The sequence below is a fragment of the Halyomorpha halys genome, unplaced genomic scaffold (assembly GCF_000696795.3).
Source record: "Halyomorpha halys isolate HHAL.00 unplaced genomic scaffold, Hhal_1.1 Scaffold147.1, whole genome shotgun sequence".
Taxonomy (NCBI): domain Eukaryota; kingdom Metazoa; phylum Arthropoda; class Insecta; order Hemiptera; family Pentatomidae; genus Halyomorpha; species Halyomorpha halys.
In genome coordinates this window covers 752,146-776,329 of record NW_027116131.1, presented here as the reverse complement: position 1 = coordinate 776,329, position 24,184 = coordinate 752,146, and the positions used below count along the sequence as shown (strand labels likewise).

The window sequence follows — 24,184 nt, the reverse complement described above, 5'->3', positions numbered from 1 at the left end:
ATTATTATCTTGTCCTTTGTTCTTAGTCCTGATAAAGGCTGGAAATTCTGACCGAAACGTTGGCACTATTAAATAAGTATCTTTTAATTTATTTGTTATTTTCTGACCGCACCTCCAACATCTTTTCCTCAGAATAAATATTTAACCAATAAAGAAGAGTATTTTTCGAAATTCATCTTTTAATTAACATAATTTTAATTTTAAAAAACAAAACAATTAAATCATCTCCATTGACTTTTATCACGCTAAGTTGCGTAGACAGCTCACTGAGTTCCGGTTCGAGAATAGAATAATGAATAGCTCTAAAGTTCTCTCTCCATGTAAAGTATCCCTAAAAACGTTTTAGTTGATTATTATTATTATGTGTATATTTTAAAAATTAGATTGCCCATACAGTGCGAGCTTAGGACAGACGCAGTGATTTTTACAGAAGCAGAGCAGAACTGGGGATATTATTCCAAGCTTACTTATGATAATATTGTACGTAAGAGGGAAAGTATTATGATTCTGCTCATGAAAATGAACTAAAGACCACTGTTACAAAACAAATATATACATATATTGATAACTCTTCTCTTCACTGTTGTAGGTATAAATGCTGTTGCATAGTCATACCCTATAATGAGAAAAACAGTTTTTTTATAACAAATACTCTCTTAAAATAATTACTATAAAACTACAAGTACACAGTGCAATCATTGAATAATAAAAACATTACTTACGATTCTCCACCGTAGTGGAGATACATTTTTATCATACTATCATCAAGTTTAGACAAGAAGATATATACACTATACCAGCTAATGTCCAAAAGAATTCAACATTAACATAGCTAAAAATTTAATTGACAGGGCGCGAAAACTAACATCCCTACATACCAAAAAACAACAGAAAATAAAGTTATAAATCTCCTCCTATCAAATAGATACTCACATGAACTAATCTGTCAATTACTGAAGCAAACACAAACATTGACACAACCACAACTCAATGAAACCGACGGCAAAAGATACTATACTATCCCTTATATACCCACACTTTCAGATAGAATATTAAAAACTCTAAACAATAACAAAAACAAAAACAATTACGCAATCACATACAGAAACACGGCCACTTTATCTTAACTTTACACCATTACGAAAGACAAGGGCAAAATAGAGCTATGATCTATTATAATTTACGAAATTTCCTGTGAACAGAACTGCGGGAAATCCTATTTTGTAACTTCAGTATTTTCAAAGATGGGCATATCAACACAAATATAGCTGTACCTCTATAACAAACAACTCCAACAAACTAAACTAAACAGCTCTCACTACACATTTTAGACAAACAGGACATACATTTAAATTTGATGCACCAAAAACCACACATCGAAAAAAAAAACTTCAAGCGAAATTTAAAAGAAATTTTTACTATAGAAAAACTTAAGAATCGAGCTATCAATAAATAATCGGATGTACAAAATTCAAATTTATGTTATTCTAACCTAATAAATACATAAGACACAATTAACAACACAAAATAGAAGGGCTCATCACTATCCTCATGTTTCGCAGCAGAAGCTGGAGTTCCGCAGGGATCTATACTAGCGCCATTATTATACACTTTGTATACCTCCGATTTACCCACAATGGAGCACACTCTCACGGCCACATATGCCGACGACACAGCCATATTAACCAAGCATGGCGACCCAGCACAAGACTCAGAACAATTACAAATACACCCAGCTCACATCCATGAATGGTGTATCAAATGGAAAACAGGAATAAACATTGAGAAATCGGTGCAAATAACTTTTACCCTCCGTCGTGGTCTATGTCCTGTTTTTCTAAACGAAGGAAGTTTAACCCGGACAGACACAGTAAAATACATTAGATTGAGATTGGACAAACGACTTACATAGACCTCCCACTTAAAAATAACAAAAGAAAAGCTAAATTTCCGACTTAAATTATTATTTCATCTTTAAAATGCCCGATCAAAATTACCACTTTCAGGAAAACTAAAGATTTATACTTACCTTCTCAGACCAATTTGGACTTACGGTGCACAAATTTACGGATATGCCAAAAAAACTAACTTACTGAAACTGCAACAATTTCAATCAAAATTACTAATACTGGTCAGAAGCGCTCCCCCCTACATCAGTACTACAACAAGGACTTACACAAAGACTTACGAACTGCCTACGAACAAACAACCATTAAATCATTATATAAACGGTTTCACGACGCACTTCCAACACACACTAACCCTCTAATTCAAGGACTATCAACACGAGACTTACCATATACGAGACGGCGTTTACGAAGGAGCTGGAATAGGGACCTCTTAAATTGATTTTTAAATTTCTATTTTAATGGAGAGGCATCATTGGATGACCTAAGCCTTCATGACATTTTTTTTTCTCTCTCTACGTCTCATTCGCTGGTGGTAAAAATGCTTTTACAGTTGTGAATAAACTAAATAAAGTAAAAAAAAAAATAAAAGACAAAATACAAATAACAGACTGACTACCTGCTGTAAAAAAAAACAACGGTTACATGAGGGAAAATCTAAACAAACTTTACCTTCATTTAAAAACCTATTCAGTTCTTGCCTAAACCTGAAGATAGTATGATCACAATTTAGAACACACTGCATTGTAAAATTGTAAGTAATATTTTTATTAAACAATATTTTAAATGTAATATTTGTTAATCAGAAATTACACTATGTACTTGTAGTCTTATAGCAATTATTTGAAGAAAGTAAGTTGCGAAACGTCGCCAAAACAAAGTTGTATTATTGACTGATCCTCAAGACCCACAAAAAAAATAATAAACATCGCATTACAAACGCGAACAGATCTTTCTTCTCAATGTCAAGAATACTGAAATCCCGAAAAATCTGAAGCTAAAGGTGTACATTGCTATGATAAAGCTTGCTCTGATATACGGCTACCAGACCTGGGCTCTAACAAGTACCCCAGAAAGCAGAATCCAGAGATTTGAAAGAAAAATCCTCTGTACAATTACAAGAGCGATCTAGGATCAGAGCCTTAACACATGGATGAGAAGAACTAACGGTGAACTGCCCTCAGAGATTGGTCAGTCAATATCTCATGATATGAAACCAAGGATGTTAAGATGGCTCGAAGCAATCCATCAGGACGTGTCTACACAACAATGTATGCCAGTAGTAGGCAACAGACCACGTCTTATATTTCATAAAATATACAAACGAAAGAAAAAAGAGAACAATATTCAGGAAATCACAAAATTATTTACGATCTCTTATACGAACTAACTCACACAAAAATATAATATATAAAAAGCAATTTTGTTTGTTCGTACATTATGCACTGCCTTACCGTTCATCCGATTATTTTCCCAGGAAGAATATAAAAAAAATTAATTGAGTAAACAGGAAAGTTAGCTCTTACTATTTATGTTACTATAGTTTTCGTCTTATAACTTCATCAGCATATTAATTGATAACAAAGTTTCACAAATAGTGTTTAATTAATGTATATACGCCCTTTAATATAGCAATAGTGAAGCATTGTCGGGTCTGGTAGTTTTCTATGAAAAGTGGGGGGTTACACCTAAACATCGAAAAAAAGAAGTCATAACTTTCACAAAACGACGACCAACACTTCCCTTGAACATAATTTTGAATGATACTCCTTTCCTTTTTACCGAATTTGTAAAATACCTAGGAGTCACGTAAAACAGTAAACTTAAAAATATAAAATTTTCAAAAAGAATTTCGATGTTATTTTTTTTTTTTTTTAAGATTTTTAGAAAAATATTTCTTCGGATCAAAAATATAAGTTAACAGAGAAGAGGGCTGTTACAAATTTTAACTATTTTTTCGAGCATTTGTCACTACTCCGACTGTTGATTTCCTTCTTTCCTAATTAAATGTGTTTAAGTTTAAGCGATTTGATTAATATCTACATCTAATTCCCGCAATTCTTCAAACAGGAAGGAATGACCATTTTATATATATATTTTTGGGAATTTAGGAACATAAGACAAGCCAATAAAGCGGCTTCCATTCAAAAATTATATCCAAAGGGTGCCGTCTGTAAGCTGCGGTTATAAATGTTTTTTAAAAATACGACAACTAAAAGGCTGCTTGGTTTAAAAGACACTGGAGCGAATCGGACGGTAGAAATCCGTCTCGTATGAAAGAGATCTTCTGGACCCAACCTCTCGGCAGGAAACTGGCTGTTTATCGGTCCAAGCAAATCCTTTGGTAATAGAAGCCTTTTAAGGTTTATATGGCAAGTTTTGACGGATAACCTGAGGTGCTACCATTTTTTCCGAAAATTTTGTAATTTTTTTTCAGTCACCGTTTCCGAGATATGCGCCAAAAACTCAAAAAAAGAGGACTTTTTAGAGTCTCCTTCCTCCTTCCCTAGCCTTTCGGCTACCGAAATCGACGGGAATTTATTAGAATTAGCTTCGAGGACTTTCCCGAGGACATACCTGAAACTTTTGTTACGACTGGATTTAATGCAGCAAAAAAACCTAGTTGAACTAGACTGAAAAATTGATTATATTTTTATCTAGAGGGGTCAAATCATCACAAATATTTTTGTCTTGTGAAGTATTTGCTGAATCAGAACAAGATAATCATATATATATATTTCGCATGCTGCTTATGCGGTTATTTCGGTAAATTGAGCGCCTTCATGGCGGTAGCTAAAGGACTACCATGTTTAAAAGTTGCAGGAACTGGACTATAGAAAATCCTTACTCGTGTGAAATAATCTTTAAGAATGTAAGGTTTGAATAGTAGGTTTAATGAAAAGCGCTACCAATTATCCCGAAAACTTTGCATTTTAACCAGCTCATATCTCTAATACTTAGTGTGTTTTTCAAATCTTCAAATGTCTAAAAATGTATGGGTTAAATTGTGTTCATTTTTTGAAAATTGTATATGCCAAAGTCACCTTGAGAAACTGCCACTAGTTTAACCAACTAATGAAATCTTGAATACACACTAGTCAATTCTACTGCGTATTAGATAATACATACAAAAAAAGCTAACTTCAGAACTAACAACCTTTTATTTTTCATGCAATACACTTTACAATATGTTCTCCATTTAAGTTCCAAATTTCAAGTCATTAGGACAATAATTAATATTTTGATATTAAATTTGACATTCGAGTCATTATTCGCCAGTTGAAAATACAAATCGATTCGAGAAGTACATGATTGGTTAAGATGGCCGCACATGTACTGATAATACTTACCTATTAAGTATAATTACTTTTTTATTCGGAATTTCATTTACATAATGACCTACAAATAAAAAGTGGAGTTGTTCGTCACCTTGGTAATTATCATTCAGACTCATAAATAATATTTGCTATCGCTAATGAGTACCACATTTGTAACAGTTAGGTGTCTATTAACAGATTTTCAATATCAACTGACAATTGTTTATTGTTTTTGAGGTGGAAATTTACAGATTGGTTTAACGTAAACCTGTGTTATCATAAGTCTATTATTGTTCTCTAATGATTCGCTCATTCATACTAGACAAAAGACTCACCTGGAACTAACATACTAGACTCAAAAAGACAAGATCTAATCAGACAATTCAGCCAACTTTACCAACTACTCAGCAGGGCCTCTAATCTCTCACTAGAAAACAAACTAAACTATAAACTAATTTATAAGACTGCCCTCAGACCTATCTAGACCAACGGACTTGAACTTTGGGGAACGGCTTAACCTTCGAACATCAAACTTATCATCCAGTTCTTTCAATCCAAAATCCTCAGTACCATAGTCAATGTACCCTATTACGTTTCCAACAGAACACTACACAATGACCTTTATATCCCTTTTGTCCATGACCTTATACCACCTCAATAAATTCTCAAAAATCAATACAAACCTTGATAACCATTCTAATCCTTTGCTTCAATTCTAATCCAGTTCCACCTATCCTTACAATCCAGGTAAGGTTTTAGGTTAAAACGGTAGTGGCCAAGAGACCTTTTGTAAAATAAAATTGACAGTTGGAGTTGTGGTAATGGCTAGATGCTCCGCTCATGTAGAGTGATTGCGGCTTTAGCGCACTTATTCAGCCTCCACTGGCTCATTACCAGTGACGCGGTGAGAGAGCTGCGCTGGGATCTCGAAGAGCTTTATTTACCATTCATGCGTGGGATATAGAGTGGGGTCGGGGATCCTTAGGTCGAGATTGTAAATACTGTATATAATTTATTTTACTTAGTTTGATAGTATTTATTTCATTTATTTATTTTTATTTGTATATACATATAGAGATTTTATATTTGTATTTGTAATTTTATTTTATTTACTTTTTTAAAATTTTCTACACACTTTTTTTTATGAAAGTGTACAATTACTAATTATAACTATTACCCATTGCCCAAATGTGTGGCATATTTTAATATTTTCAATAAATAAAAGCTTGCAATAAAAAAAAAAAAAAATAATAATTCGCTCAATAGAAAGGTGAATTATATGTAAGATAAATACTATATAGTTAATTTTGATAGATTTTTACAAAACTAATAAGAATAAATAACTAAATAAACTATAACAATGTACCGATAGAGTGTAATAGAGATTGTAAACCGAATAATTATGAAAAAATAAATTGTGACAATATTAGGTAATTTAACACATAATAATAAAAATTAATATATTAGTAAATATTGTTCCCTGATTTAATTATGTTTTATAGGTCATTAACTAATGATAAAATATGACAAACGTATAATAGCCTACAACAGTTTGATAATCAATGTGAGCTGTGATATTGTAAATAAGACAGGAAATTTATGGTTTAGAATATTTTTTAAATTAATTTGTAATGATTGGAATGTAACTGAAATTGTTAGCTGATAGATCCCCGAGAATCACCAGGATGGCCGAAACGTAGGAGTTAATACAAAATAAAAAGTGTGAGACTATCCGTATAGTCTATATTTAACCATATCCATATATTTTTATTCTAACTAATAAAGAAACCTGTTTCAAACAAGATATTTCATTATATATAGAAAGATGAAATTAGAACAATATGTAGATTTATTTCGTAAATCAATTACCTTGTATAAATTCAAGAGTTTTTATACATAGGAAACAGTAAAAACTTCTAAATAACCCACGTTGGATATATAAAGTAAAACTGTCGTGACAGTAATGTCGAAGTGGGCCTGACGTGATCATTAATAGTACAAGTAATTTCCCAGGCACAAAAAATAAATACATAATGGACCCCAAACTAGGTACGCCTATGTTCTCAAATCTAACTAAAAATAATAACTTGTTGGCAATAGAAAAAGTCTTTGAGAATTAACTTTAAAAAAAACAAGTTAATTCTAGTGCAACACTGCACGAGCGATCTGCATATAACATAAATCCAATTAACCTGAAATCTCTGATCCCCACTCATGCTCATATATATACAGTCCATTCGGAAAAAATGGCTGGTTAAAGAAACATAAGTAATTCCTTATAATAAAATTCATTCATTACTTTTTAAATTTTTATTACCTATAATCACAATAAATAATTGAAAGTCGAGCATAAACTTAATTATTGGTTTGCTATGAGAAAATCAATCTTCTGGGATTGCTGGCAAAAATATTAACCAACTCTTCTACGATGGTTGCCTTCTTTAACTTATTTTCAACAAGCATCACTGTAAGTTATAACAGGAAGAATGGAATCCAAAAAAGGTTCTTTTTTATTCGTCCCCCCCTCCCATTATTTTTAGAGATAGATATCTGACGAATAATTGCGTTGATTGAATTTTTCATTTTTTTTTTTTTTTTTGCTCATTGAATCTTGTCCCTTCAAAGGTACGGTTGCGATCTTGTGATCCGTGGAGATGTCAACTGAACAATATTACTGCTAACAATGCTCTAATTAGTAAGCACGTTTCCACCAAGAAATCACCTATCAAATAAATTCACTATTTTCTTATTTTTTTTTCCTTGGGTCCCAAAATACAAGGGGGCGCCGCCTCCCCCTGCTCCTCTCTGCCTACGCCCATATCAAAACCAATTGCCTAAGGTGAAAAATACCCGTATTGGTACCTCCAGTCGAAAATGCCGTAGAGAGGAGGTTATACTGACCAGGCTGAGAATAGGTCACACGAGGCTCACCCACTCCTATCTTATTTTAAAAGAAACGCCTCCGAACTGCCAGTATTGCAACAACAATTTGACAATAAGCAATATTTTCCATCAATGCCCATATTTCACACCACACCTCAATAGCTTAGGATTAAACCAAGATATCTCAAAAACCCTCGGAGACGATGATACAATTAGTAATTCAATTTTTAAAATCAAAACATTTTCTGACAAAAATATAACATTGAACGGAAGAAAAAAAAAATAATAATCAAACTTAAAAAAAATTAAACAAATATAAGCAAAATTAAATAAAATATAAATGGCATTGATGACCAATGAAGTTTGGCGTCACTAAACAAAAACAAACAAACCCGTATTGGTAGCACTGGTGGAAATGTACTTGGGCACACTGTGAAGTGAGCCATCGATATTACACAGCCAGTTGAATTTTTCAAGTTCATTTCCTCAATACTTAAATAATTCTGCAGCCAATTCGCTGGCACCTGTTGCCTTATTATTTTTGGGGATGGCTAGTCAATCCAAGATTTCCTCTTCATCCAGTGATTCTATAAATTGATTGCTATGGATGTATTCATAGTGCTCTTATGACTAAAAGAGCCCAACAGGAGAAAAATGCAGTTATTTCAGCCAATTTTTAATTACTTTAATGAAAACTATGTATAATTACTAGTCTAAATTGATGTCTACCAAGCATTGGTAGGGGGAATAAAAATGGTGGATGTTTCAAATCGTTGAAGAAAATAATTTTTCATTCCGAGCTCTATATCTTCACAACTACTAACAAAACTGGAAAACGTAAAAGAACATAATTTAAAATAGAGTAAATTTGCTAAAATATGAATCATAATAAAGCTATATACGTCCAATAGTTCCCGAGATGTAGCTTTTTAAAAAGCAACATTTCATAAAAAATGCACTGAAAAATCAATAGTTATTGAATTTATTTTGAGAAATCTAATCTCAAAAACCATAAGACGTACAGATGTCTATTAGCAATCAAATTAAAGCTGATTTAACGTACTATAAAGTAGTTTATGACCTTTACCTTCATAGGAATAGTAGTTTTCATGATATTGGCTAAAATAAATTGATTTATAGTTGTTCGGACAATAAGTTTGATTTATGAAAACATATATCTCAAGAACCATTCGACGTACAGATCTCAATTAGCACTCAAATTAAAGCTTCTTAAATTCATTATAAAGTGGTTTATAACTTTTATCTTTGTAGGAACAGTAATTTTTATGATATTTGACAAAATAAATTTACAAAATGTTAATTTCTAGTTGTTCGGATAAAATGTTGATGACATACGTTTACCTTTACATTTACCTTCATAGGAATAGTAGTTTTCATGATATTGGCTAAAATAAATTGATTTATACATGTTCGGACAAAATTTCATGTGCAAAATTTATAATTATATGCGAATATCATAAAAACTACTACCCCTACGAAGATACCTGTGATAAATTACTTTATAGTAAGTTGAATTACCTTTAATTTGAGGTTTTATGGTAAATTCTAATATTTAAATGGTAAATGGTAAATCCTAGGGTGCTACAAATTTTTCCGAAAATTTCGCGTTTTATCCATCTCATATCTCGGATGCTTAATTAATTTTCAAATTTTCGTATGTCGGAAAATTTTACTAGCTGCTTATGAGGGAATTTGTGTCAATTTTTAAAAAATGCACACCCCAAAGTCACCCTGAGAAACTGCCATTTTGTTTTTACTAGTTTAAAAATTATGTTGCTGAATATGTCATTTGAAAATTGCTAGCTCACGGACTGAATTCAGATCCAAATTGAAAAAAAGATTATCTCTAAGAATAAAAAGCGTAGATGTTTGGATTAAAATTAAATACACGTTAATGTTAACGTTCTTATCTAGTGAACACGATTCACCAGACACCAAAGACCGTTGAATAATTGGCAAAAAGAAAGAAAAAATTAAACCAATAGATAGATGATAGGTAGGAAATTAAAGAAAATTCAATTAAGCAAAACCAGTAACCAAAAAAGAATTATATATTTTTCTTAAGTTGATAAATAAGTGTGTAAGGAAATAATAAGACTCTAAAATGAGAATTTCCAAAACTGAACCAGCACCAATAATGCAAAATAAGCAGTTTTAGTTAATTTATTTTATTTTTTTCTGGGTTATAATTCATCAAGATAGTAAATTTCTCCGGTATTGTGATGCAAGTTATACAAAATATTTTCGGTTCTCTAAGAAGCTTTTTTTTAGGAGTTGAATGATTTTTAATATTGTTATACATATTGCAAATAAAATTAATTTGCAAGTAATTATATAATACTTACTTTATCCAAAAATTTTGTAAGTGATCGAGTAAGTTAAAAAATTACCATTCAAACCAAAACTTTAGCCTTCCATTTTCAAAGAATTTTTCCGGATGAATAAAAACGGCCGGTTTTCTGCCGGCATTTGTACCTGGAAGATATCTTTCACACGAGACGCATTTCTATAGTCTAGTTTGATCCAGTACCTTTAAAATATGGTAGTCCGTCATCAGTTATGTCCGAACATAATGGCCTTTTATAGCCGAGGGAGTTGAGGCGTCAACTTATCAACCTCCAATCGCCAACGGCACTGGTTCGAATCTGGCCTGGTAAATGACTTTCATTTCGAGGCGGCCCCGTGAAATGAAAACATGACTCTCCCACTATAGTTAAAATATGTTGGTTACTTGTAGATAACCCCCAGCACAAAAATGACTATTAGGGGTGTAAAAAAAAATGGGATGTAAAAACACAAATTTTTTCCACAACCAAATTTGGTCCTTCATGTCTAAAATGTATGAACATTTTTTCGATTTTAAGGATTTTTTTCATTTCCTGCACGAATACTTCTCACGAACCTTCTCCATTACCTTCGTCAGCAATGAAGAAAAATCGGATTAATTTAATCATGTAAGCATTCATTTCATAGAATATAATTGTTAAAAATGCAACTTACCATCTTTCGCAGACGTGTCCGACAAAGCGAAGAGCAATTCCTGGCTTAAATCCAGAACACAGTCACCTTGGATCATTTTCACTGACATAAAATAAAATTGTCACAGAACATTCAGTCCGTTTCCTCTTTACTGGAACTATCGAAGTGCCGGCAAAGTAGGCAGTTGGCGATAACGGTGGCTGCTGAGGCCATGTGGAACTGTCAGCTATCTCAAAGGTTGGAGTCACAGAACCTCCCCACTCTCCCATCCGCACCTATTTATGAATACAGTACTACGCTATACCGGCACTCCGGATTAACCCTCGGTATAAAAGAAAAACAATAAGTGAATCTTTCATTAGGGTTACTAATTTTCTCATTTAAACTGATTATCAGAATAAAAGAGAAATTGGTTTTTAATACTGCAAACCTAAACCTTAACCGTGTACTTACGGGAATTATAAGGATAACAAACTAATGAAGATGAATGGGCTAATAAAAATTAAATATCTTACTATAGAATGAAGTTAAAGACCGAAAAAGATTGTGTTTCTCCAGTTTTCCACTATCTTAATAGCATTTGGAATTATTTTACTCAAAAATATTTAAATTGAGTATATCTAAATAGTTAATTAATATTTAAAATGTTAATATTACATTTAACGTATCGATATTTATTAATATGGATAGAAAATATCCATTTGATCTATAACTACGTGGTCTTATAACTACTAAACAAATCTGCCTCAAAACAAAATATTAAATATTAATATTATATTTAGAATATTAATATTAATATTTAAAACAAGATCCTTATGGAATATGGATCCTTCAGAAATATATGGCAACTTAACAATTAATGTTGTAATAAGTAACTAAAGAGAAAAAAAAATGAAAATCATTCATTAATAGTCAACTTAAAAATCACCGTTCATTGTTTCTATGTTATAAATGGCCCTTGAAAACTAGATTTTATGAGCAATTAATTTTTTTTAAATAATTTACTTATTGTTATTTACAACTGTATAAAAATAAAAACAACAAGTAAATTTGCTGTAGATGATATAGGGACATGATACAAACATGTGGAGAATCTTCCCATTGATAGAACTCCAATAACATTTCTAGAGGAGAAGATCTCGAGTTCATGTTCTTTTCAGATGCCTAGGAGGATTATTAGATAATGAAGGAGAAGCCAGGCTAGAAACGAGTTGGTTTGGGTGGTTGGGAAGTTTATCATGGAAGGATTGGTATCTAGTTCTGGCCAAATCGGCAACATATAGGACATTGAGGTCCTGATGGATGACTTGATTTGTGACAAAGAAAGGAGCATTGAGGATTTTACGAAGGATTTTGGACTGCAAGGATTGGATTCGGGAGGAATTCGAAGGTGTTTAACTTCAGTTCCAGCCAAAACAAATGAATCCTTCATCTTTCAATAGATAGGCAATAGGATTAACAACAATAAAATGATAAAAATAAAACTCAGTCTTCGTTCTACATTTGCTACATAACCATTTTCGAAAAAATCATTTTATTTACAGAATATGACGTCAAAATATGCTGTAACAGGCATACCAGGGAATTCTGCACGAGGGCGTCCTTCATTCACAGCAAGTAAGTGCAAAAGTTCATATCCAAAGGAGTTTTCAAAATTTAAACAGTTTAATATAGTTGGGGAAACCTGTTAAAATTGTTAGGAAATTTGAGATTTCGCTCCTCCTAAAAAAATATTGTAACAACGCCACTGCTTACAAGAGATGAGGGGAAAAAATGAAAACTTGCTTATCTATCGTTGCAAAGTAATCAGCCCCGAATATGTCGGACAAAGAAAAATCACATATTTTATTTTATACGCTGTATTTTACAATACTAAACTTTGTGATCGAAACTGCATAACGTACAAGGAACATCTTTGCAAATCAGCGTCATTTAAACTGCGGCGCAAAACAAGCATCTTGAGCGCACATGAAAAACATTTTGCCATGACATATAAACAGTTTTTGAAAATTTTCTGATTTATAATATTCTCCTGAATATTTATGGACAGAGAATTAAATATATGTTCCGTTCACTAGAATATTTTTTCACATGATAATTCAGCTAGCATTGCACTGTCTTCCGCCATCTTTCTGCATTTGTTCTGTCTTTATCGATTTTATTAGCTGTACCCCTAAATTAAATCCAGCAGGTATTATGGATGCTTACATGTTCAACGTTAATTGTTTGCATGTAATCATTGTCGTTAATTTGTAAATCTTTTTTTTAACTTATACTTTGGAATATTAAATTAGGTTACAGCATTCAATAAATAAACCTTTAATTTAGTAATTTATGGTAATTTCTTTCTTGTTGATAGGTATTGTTTAATCTTTAATAGTATTTATGTTAATAATAAAAATAGATTTTTATAATCAAACCCAAAATCGTTTTTTATTTAAACCAATTTCAACCTGTCATTGTTTTGTATCAGCATGATATTTCTCTATTGCCAATTGTTGATTATTAAAATATTTGATTGATATAACTTAACTGTTATTGTATTACGCAATGAAACAACCAAATGTCCTATAAGTTCGATTTGAACTGACATATACTTAGTTAAGAAATGTTTTGTATAAGTGTGATGCAGGTCTTTTTAATTCCCAAAATCAAAATCACCCTAAAACTATGACAATGTTAATGATTTTTTCATTTTAATACCTTGAGTAAATTCAATTTATTAATTCCATCAAAAATACACTTGCCCTATCAAACATAAAGTAGGTTTAGCCTTTATTGACATGCTTCTTTTCTTGGTAAGACCTCTTGGCATAATTTAAGGACTCATCGATAGTCTTCTTATCTCTTATCTCCAGCAGGAGTAAACAGCTGTAATCCAATTAAAACTACTCTAATGTAAATAATCCATCAAAAGACCTGTTTTGGGCATAGTTAATTGAAATTCTCAGTTAACATATGGACTAAGTCCGATTTCATCAGTTTTCAAAAAAGTACTTTTAATAATTATTCTTTTTGCTAAATTCTTACCTTTTTCTTTTGCTAAAGTATGGTAAACACATAAAAACATAATTTACATTCTGCTTATAAGGAAACCGTACACTCAATGGTAAATCACTAAAAAAGAAACAGTACTGATTTTACGGTATCTTTGAACTCTTAACTGCTAATCTAAGGACATGCTGTTAATCAAAGTTGGGCAAAAATTAGCTATAGTTGAAACTAATAGCTAAAGTTGTCATGTATATGATATTTATTATCAATGGTTCATTCATGAATAAGGGTTGTATCCATAGCAATTTTAGCTATTAATTTCAACTGTAGCTAATTTTTGCCCACCTCTGCTGCTAATTAAGTCATGCCAAAATGACTCATCTTGAACAGTTAAGGGTTAATATAGATTGAGAATTCTATACCAGGATCCATCAAAAGCTTCAACATACTTTTACATAAGTATTAATATTATTCTTTACTATTTAAGAAAATATGTTATTTTAGATTACTTATGAACCTTATATCTCTTCACTAAAATAAGACCAAAACTGTTGTTTAGAGTAACCTGACTGTAACTTCATATCCCCCTGGTATGAAATCCAAAATCTTCATAAAATAAGTTCAGAGTTATAGTAAATTTATTCAAGAACACTTCTTTGCATCCCTCTTTGATCTAAGCTATTAGGAATTAATAGCTCCTAAAATTGGGAAGCTATTAGGACTTAATTAAACATATGCATGAAAATTTGGTGTTCTCAACAATATTTAGGCCAAAATAAAAAACATAGGTTTGTTGAGAAACATTTTAACAATATTCATTTAAATTTATTCATTCATTATGATATGAATGGATACTATTAAATTATCACCAAAATTATATTTCATAGTTGTTTGTTTCTTGAACATTTAAAGAAAAGTTGGGCAATAAAATCATAAATCATATTGTACCTCAAGCCAAATGTATATTATTTCTAAAAGGAAGATGGTCTGGGTGCGGTCAAAGAAAAAACTCAAATAGTCATAAAATTATTTAATGTGAGGCAAAGTTTCACCCCACATTGCAGGCCTTCATCAGGGCTAAAAAATATACAATTACTTAAATAAGGTAACAAAGTTATCAAAATGGATAATTAAAATAAAATTTAACTAAGAAATTACAATAATTTCTATAATTGAACCTTAATGTGTAAAGTTGGCTCACATTAAATAGTTTTATGACTATTTAAGTTTTTTTCTTTGAACATCTTCTTTTTGTTATTACACACGATCAATCAACGATCTTCCAGTATGTCTACTATTTTTATTTCCTTGTAATATTTTTATAAGATTATATGTTTATCAATTTAATAAATCACTATTCTCTCATTTCTTCATATATACAATTTACTAATAGATAAAATTATTTATCATCAGACATTTAATGGTTTGCTGTTTTCAAAAACTCTTATGAAAATTCTCTTTCAACTCGACCCAATATGATACATAATCCATTTCTATATAAATAAGTATGTTGATAAATGTATAATATATTTAATGGATGATATGTATATTTTCTTTCTTGTAAATAGTAGATAAATAATGCTATATGGTCAAAAGACCCACCTGTCGCTGGAAAGCAGTAGCTAGACCCTGTCGTATTTATTATTTACAATTCTGAACCTACTATTGTGATTTCAAAGGTAACCTATTAAAATTGTAGAAACATAGTTTTAAAAAAATGTTTATTTTTATAAATATCTATTGGAAATATGAAGTGTAAGTTTGTATCCACGAGTTATTAAGCATCTCATATCAATAAATAATTATAAAAGAGGGTATAATTAAAGATAAACTGTTTGATATATCATCGAGGAGGCTGCTTGTTAAGTTAACAACTTATAACTTTGATGTACTCCTACATCTGATAAATAAATTTATAGAAAATATTAGAATATTTTCGTTCTTAATAACTTCAAAGTCCAGTATGGTTTGAAAAAAAAAATTCTATTTCTCTCAAAGGAATTAATCTTCCCTCACTTCCTATGCTCATTTGTTTCCCCACTAGATGCCACATTTCCTATATCTTCAAACTTTCAAGAATTACAAACAATTAAAACATTAAAAATTACCTACTTTAGAACTTACATGTTATCAACATATACAATAAGTAAACCACTAACAAACATTTTTTGAAAAAAGAGGAAAAATTACAGTTGAATTTTCTTTGTTAAGTTGTAGTCATTTGAGATTTTATTTAGATAAACTTGGATGGACTTAAGTCTTTGATCAACCAATTTAACTTCACTGTTCTATCATAGTTAATAAACTAGTTGGTTTTAGCTTTTTTTTTATCCTTCATGCACTATAAATAAGTTATAATTTAATAGATATTTTAATTATTGTTTTTCAGAAAAATGGAAGCTACTATAAAATTTGGGGTCCCAAGTATTGGAGAGCTCAGAATTGCAAAGATGCTTTTTGATTATATTTCTTCGAAGTTAACAAATGCAATGTGCCAAACTATATGTGCGTCTGTACAAAATTCTTATGTAACAAATGCTGAGTTGACTTCAGCCCAATGCATCCTTCTTGCTCTCCTCCACAGTTTACAGACTGGAGATGTGCCATTTTGTGCAATTCTCCTCCAACTTCCTATCATTGATAATTTAAAATCACCTTTCATCTCTGTTTGGCTTAGAGATGAGTTCATATTTGATGAATTGCAAGTTGTGAAAGCATTATCTCTGGCAGCGCAATTGGCTCACACAGGATGTTTGAATATTCCTGAACATATTCTTCGACTGTTAGCTACACTTACGACAAAGTATCATGTATTTGAGCATTGCAGAAAGTCAGGAGACATTGATACAATAAATCTCTTGATGGAGTTACACACCCCAGTATCCAGAGGCCAGCAAACTGAAATAGATGAAATTTCAGCGAGTATGGTAATTTCTTTTTTAATTATATTAAATCATACTTTATGGAATTTTAGTTTCTCAACCAATCCTGTTCCTTACAATCCAAAAAATAATAATAAGCAAACGTGTAATACAATATAATATAAACATAAAATTCATCAAATTCTTTTAGAAATTTTAAAATAAAAAAGAAAGATAATATATCAGTTTTCAGTATAAATCCAGATTATTTTTTTTTTTCTAAAATCATATTTTTTCCACACTTATTTTTATCATCAATATCTTAACATTTTAAACTTTATTTTTATCTAAAAATTATCTTATCATATGTTTTTTCTTATCTTTTTAATAAGTTTTAATTTATTTAAACATTGTATTATTGTTTTCTAAAAAATATTTATATAAAAATACTTAATTTTTTGTTTGGTTTTTTTTATTTGCAATGAAACAATCTTTATAAACACTAATAATTGAGTATCAAAAAATATTGAAACAGAAAATTATGAATAATATAATGAATTAAAAAAATATAATTGTTTTCCAGAAATTAAAGAATTAATCGACTTAATTAAATAAAACACAAAGATATCAACACACAACTTTATTGATTAATAAATTTTAAAAATATAACCATACCGATATTATTCTTCTATCACTAATTACTATACCAAATAAATGTCTCAGCCTCTTTGAGATCTTTAATTAATTATTTTCTTTATATGATGTTTGAGTAGTTGAATCAATGTGATAAATGAGATCAAGAATGAGGGCTTTTCAGATAACGTTTTATTTCTCTTGTTCGGAATATCTTCTCATAGTTGTTGAAGAGTTTCAATAGACCATTGAGTTTATTGTTTCTTCTCTTGACATAAACTACAGATGGATTTAACCCTCTCTATGCCAAAAAAACTGTTGCGTTCTTCAGGAGTAGAAAACTATGACTACAGCATTGAAAACTGGTAGCACATTTCAATGAATGCCTGACATTGTATTCGTTTATTGATGTGTTGATCAATGAGATAGGCGCTAGTTTGAAGATCTTATCTTCCTGCATAGGTCTTAAGATAGTCATGAATATGTTCAAAAGATTTTTTGATTAGGATTTAATGTCCTTGATATTTTAAGAATAGTATTCTTTGATGTTTAATGGATAGCATTGATCATCAGGTCAATTAAAGTGCAGCTTAACATAACTTCTCCAACTTTTTTAATTCAGAAAGTGGGTCTTTGCTTTTTCTTCTTCTGACACTTAAGACCAAAGTGATCTTTGCTTTAACGTAGGTTCCTGTCCTCAATCACACAGATGCCCGCTCGCCGCATATCCTCCAGCACTATGTCCTTCTATCTTCCAATATGAACTATTTTTTGAATGAGCTATAACCTCCTGTTATAGACAATTATTTTTTTCACTTAACATTAGTAACATATTGAAAAAATGTATATTATATGTCTAGGGTTGTTATCTAATAATATTTATTATAGTAGTTTTTGTTTTGAATCTTTTGGTGTTTCAGTCCGCACTGCAGTCGGTTTCAAATCATGATATTCAAAATTCAGGAATAACAACTGCCAATGATGATACCAGTGTTGCTTCATCAATAGAAATCAGTTTGGAGAGAGAAGTCACAACAGAGGAAAATGTGAGATTTTAGAAAAAAAAAACCTTTTTCCCAATTATAAATTTTTTTAACACTTTATAAATACAAATTTTTCATATTAAAATTATTTTTGGAACTGAAATTAAGTACTATTCTAGGTAGGAAGGAATGAAGAATCAGCTAGCGTCAAGCAGAGCTCTGAAGCTGCTGCGGGTGACACTGTGTTTGAGGGGAATAATTTAGAAAACGGTGCTTCTTCTTCAACTGATGTAATTTGATTTATTTCGATAAACCATAGAATTTTCCTCAAATGTCTTTACAATATTAAAGATTAATTATTTAATCTATCTTCTAGCATGGGGATAGTGGCACCGTGATATGGCCCGATGCTACTAACTCCAAGAACCCGGGTTTGAATCTGGCTGGGCAGAAAATTGTTTTCTGTTACACTGTAGCTGTGTGTCAACCCTGTGGGTTCTGGAACCCTCCTGGGGTCCACCCAGCCTCATAAATTTGGTGCCCTCAATGGGGTAAAAATCTGGCGGTCGGTACTGGTTCTGGTACTGGTACTAGTATTTGGTGGGGAGGAACAAGTCCGGCAAGTGGGCCTAGTGGTCCTTTTTGCCAACCTCTGGCGGCTATCTGAGTTGCCATTGTGTACTAACGAAGGTGGGATTATCAAGATTCATTCCTTAGGATCGCCGAAAAATTAATGTTAACTGCCACAGGTGGGAATCGAATGCACAACGTTTCAAACCGAGCACACTAAGATCTGAGCCCCAACCCACTGTCACATCCCTCTGGTGGTCGCTACTATTTGAGATTTTTTTTACTGTACCTTCCTTATAGTTATGTTGATAAAATATTATCATTTTTCAAAACTTCTGATATTATATACTTAATACTAATTTTGTAAGCTAACAAATTTTAAAATGTATTATATGAATTCTCTATTATTGTAGATGTTGAATTTGAGCACAAAACATTTGATAAAAGAAATGTTTAAAGAAGAAATGTGAAGGGTTTGATATTCATTAGTATAATTATAATAAATATACTAATTATAATATAACAAATATGATGAAAATATAAATAATTATAATAAATAAATTTCTAATATAAATACATTTATAATATAAATAATTATTTATAATTTTAATACTTTCTTGAGACCGGTTACTGTTGGTTAAATAAATAAAATTGTATCCATGTTAGTCCCAAATCATTTTTTATCCCTTTATTAGTCTAACGTTTCGGCCAATTCGGCCATCCTCAAGGCCAATCTTAATACAATTTCAGAACCAAAACATTTAAAAAACAACTTTGAGCAGGCTATTCTACCTAGGTCATTTATATCAATCCACAAATTATCCTAATTTGTCAATTGTTCAGATTAAAGTAAAAATTAAAATTATTTATCATAGTCAATCTTCTTTGTTAAAATTTATCACTTGTATAAAGGAATAAAAAATGTTTTGAGACTAAAATGGATACAATTTTATTTATTTAAACATAAATAATTATTATAAATATAACAATTATTATATATAATAAAATCACTACAATCATGAAAAATAATTAATAGAAAATATATTTGTGCATTTATATTTTTTATAATGTAATATATATAGTAATATATATATATATACATATACATATACCATATAGATAAAAAATTGTTCACAGGTTTGTAGAATGATGACTCCTAAAAAAAGTTTTATCCCAAGTATTGCAAGTCAATATGCTGGTATCGGAAATTCTCCTTCATCAGAGGTATATATAATTTCATTTTTATCATTAATAATTAAAAAATATGCTTCGATTCGAACAAGGCATTAATTATCTTAGTGAGGAACTCGTGTAGATGTTACCATTAAAACTATTGAGGCTATGTCCAGACTGCTATACAAGAAGTTTTGTTGTGTTGCTAAATTAATCTTGCCATTTCTACTCCATTTATTCCTAATTTCTGAAAACTCACATCTCCTCACTAGGTTCGTTTAGCTCTGTTTGCACTATTTCCCTTTTAATCGCTCTTATTCAATCAGAAGTTATTTCTTGTTTGGTTGTAGACTTAATTTTGGCTTTTAAATAAAATTACTTTGCTTACTACAAGAAATTGTCTTATTGCGAATTCAAGTTTTTTAATTTTTCAGCTGAAGTGTTTGTAAATGTAAAACAATTATTTTTTGTACAAATATAGGAAGTTATTTCAAAACACAAGTTGTTTTTAATGGTGCAAAAACTTACCAATGTTATATTATGTTGAATGAACAATATTGAAGATTGAACATTATTTCCTTAATAGGTAATTTAATGTGTTACAAAAAAAACCCTCTTAAAATGTCCTTACTAGTGGCAGTCAGAAAGATAACAATTATATTTACTTCATTGTTATTCAAGGAAATTATTTTTTTCATGAGGATAAGCAGATGTGGTCAGCAAATATACACAAATAAACAAAACTTATTTATTTGTACTGACGTTTCGACCTGAATTTCAGGCCTCCATTAGGGCATCACTGACATGAAATAAAGCCGTTAACAATCAACCCCCACCCACTCTGTTTACTTAGGATTTTCTGTCATTGTTTCGAAAGCTCTCAACTGGAACAGGTGGGTGGTCCTGATCTTTCTTTACTCATTTATTATTATTAATTTTATTTTTATTTATTCTTTCTTGACCTTTATTTAATCTAAACTTACTTTTTTTTTTGTGTTAAAAATTGTTTTTTCATATCTACATTTCTATTTTTACGTGTTATTATGTCTCTAGTTCATTTTTAACCTAATAGTTTTTATATATATTCTTATCATTGTCTATTTTATATTAATATTATTTTATTCCTTCTTTTCCTTACCTTAATTTGCCTTTTTGTATCTTATTATCCTACAATTTTGAAATATTTTTAGTTGTTTTTGTATCTTTATAGCCCTGCTGAAGTTCTACAAAGTGGGGCAAAACTTCTGCAAATAAATAGTTGTTAACTATTTTTTTTGTTTTTTCTACCACACCCCTGACCATCTTCTTCATAATTAAAAATTCTTTTTATTTATTTATTTTATTGTTATGTTCTCTGAGTTATAGTTGTTATCTTGTTTTTTTGTTTTTATCAGCCCTAATGAAGGCCTGAAATTCAGATCAAAACGTCAGCACAAATAAATAAGTTTTGTTTATTTGTGTATTTCTTGGTGACCATCCTCTCCTCATATTAATCTACAATGAACTATTAACACTTCATTATTTTTTTCATGTTTAAAAACAATCCCTACTAATAAAAATTAATATTAAAAGGAAGTTCCATTGCAGTGGTAGGAACGGAGGACTGAGTACTGAGGAGTGATAGGGAAGAGAAATGCCATCTTAAAAGGTCTAAGACTGCAACACAAAAATACATCGATAGCTGGCAGGAAAACATCTTGAGGCTGTTTTTTTCACAAGGAGCAATAACTCTCAAAGAATATTCTTTGATAGTTTTGTATAAAAACATATCACATAATAAAAATTGTGGTTTCGAATAAGAATACATATAATTCTCAAACCACCACCATTTATGGAATTTAATTGTTTTTAGGAATTAGATACAATGGTTGGTGGATTTGTGGTGATTGAAGGGGAAAATACATCCATAGAAAGAGATACAGTATCACCTATGACAAGACACGAATCACACAGATCCTCTGAGGTAACTTTTTAAGTAATTAATCAACAGCCTCTTAAGAAGGTGTTTATTTTTATATTATTATGATCTACTAACCCCAATTAATTATCAAAGTAAATTTTAAACATAATAATCCATTAACTTCTCCCTGTAGAATGAGATATATATTGTAAAATCTTTATATCTAAATTTCTATTATTTTCTAAATGTTTTATAGGAGCCAAATGAGGATTTCATACGGGTTTTTAGACATCAAAGAAGAACTAAGATGCAAGTAGGTTTGATTATTTTAACATATAAATCTGTCATGTTGTATCTTTGTTTTTTATCATGTACATTGTCTGAATTTTTCAAACATATAAATAAGCTCCATTCTAATACAAAAACTGACTAACAATGTCAAGTTAAAATCAGTATTGTTATGATACTTATTTTAAATTATGGTAACTCATACCTTATGTAAGACCTCTGATATAAAAGGATATAATTTCCTATTACTCAGCCTTTATTCATTAAGCTTTGATTCATTAATGATTATTTTGTTGGAAGATAGACCGGGTGGCGGTCAATAAAGGTATCAAAATAATAAAAGAAAACTATTTATTGTTAACCAACGTTTCACCCCACTTTGCAGGCAGGGCTCTCAGATTGAAACACAATGGATGACTCAGTTTCAGTCTGAGAACCCTGCAAAGTGGGGCGAAACGTTGGTTAACAATAAATAGTTGTCTCCTACTATTTTGGTACCTTTATTGACCGCCACCTGGACTATTTTCCTACTCCACTCCATACGGTCAACTATCATCTTCCAATATTAATGATTATTTTATTTAGCTTATTTTAATATGAGTGCAACCTTTCTTATGTATTTTTTGTAATGAATTCTGTAGTCAAGACATCATATCCTTATATTCAGAATTATGCATCTGTTTATGATGGAGAAAATTGCTTGATTGATTTTAATTGACCAATAATGTATCAAGTATGAAATTTTATATTCATGACTCAATTATAACAGTAGTAACTTAAAAATTAGGTAGTTCAGATAATTTGAAAATCATTTATTTGGATCTTATAAATTAAATAGTATAAGCGCTATTAATTATTATTATTTCAACTTAGATTTCTTCTACATCATGATCATTTTATTTGCAGGAATTGCATGAAAATATTAAGAAGACTGGTGATCTCATCCCAATGATTAGATCGCAACCTGTTGTACAGGTATTTTATTTTATAAATGAGGGAAAAAGTAATATTTATTCTGGAAAAGATTATTCCCTCAGAATAACTAAAACGGACCTATAAATATTTAGTGATTTTTTTTTTCTCCTTCCTAAAATTTTTCTTAATTTTAAAAAATATTTACATTACATTGACGTTTCAGAGTCCTCCATCTTCAGGGTACATCTTATAACAATAATATTCTGTTTCTTACTGGCTATATATATCTGAAATCCATAATTTTACTTCATCATTTTTTTTTTATAAAATTAGAAAAATACTTTAGGAAACCACTTGCTAACTTTTGTATCTTTATCACCAAAGTGATTTCCGGAATTATTTTATTAATTTTACAAAAAAAAAAAATTAAATATAATATAAGAACTACTTACTATTTAAATGAAAACTTATGAATATAACTACGCTTCTTTCATTTCCGCAATAATATCAGAATGTTTTCCAATTGTTATTATCATTACAAAAGACAGCTTTATTAAACATTTTCTATTTGTGTTGATTCCTTTTTTTTTTTATTATTATGTAAGAAAATAAATGGTAGGAAAAATTACTGTTTCTGATTTTTTTATATCCAAGCTGCTTGAAACATTAATTATATTTTGTATTTTATTTTCTTAAACTTCAATTAATAGAGATCGTATAGTTTTTTATTTCAAGCGTCTACGCCATTTCAGTTAATCGT

At 30.4% G+C, this 24,184-nt stretch overlaps 2 protein-coding genes across 3 annotated transcripts in view; one reads left to right on the top strand and one right to left on the bottom strand.

Annotated features, from left to right (window-relative positions):
* Atf6 (bZIP_ATF6 domain-containing protein ATf6) overlaps positions 1–11,323 on the bottom strand; it is a 51,300-nt gene extending 39,977 nt beyond the window's left edge. Inside the window, exon 1 of the mRNA XM_014417175.2 lies at positions 11,129–11,323. Coding sequence (XP_014272661.1) covers positions 11,129–11,216 — 88 coding nt within the window. The 5' untranslated portion in view covers positions 11,217–11,323. The remainder of the gene's footprint in view (positions 1–11,128) is intronic.
* Positions 11,324–13,219: 1,896 nt separating this feature from the next.
* Positions 13,220–24,184, top strand: part of LOC106678590 (ankyrin repeat domain-containing protein 1) — a 12,345-nt gene continuing 1,380 nt past the window's right edge. The window contains exons 1-8 of one of the 2 annotated variants that reach the window (XM_014417178.3): positions 13,220–13,298; positions 16,491–17,028; positions 18,516–18,641; positions 18,758–18,868; positions 20,286–20,372; positions 22,174–22,284; positions 22,478–22,534; positions 23,416–23,484. In XM_014417178.3, coding sequence (XP_014272664.1) covers positions 16,495–17,028; positions 18,516–18,641; positions 18,758–18,868; positions 20,286–20,372; positions 22,174–22,284; positions 22,478–22,534; positions 23,416–23,484 — 1,095 coding nt within the window. In that variant the 5' untranslated portion in view covers positions 13,220–13,298; positions 16,491–16,494. The remainder of the gene's footprint in view (positions 13,299–16,490; positions 17,029–18,515; positions 18,642–18,757; positions 18,869–20,285; positions 20,373–22,173; positions 22,285–22,477; positions 22,535–23,415; positions 23,485–24,184) is intronic. The other variant, XM_067053002.1, reaches the window with a different exon arrangement.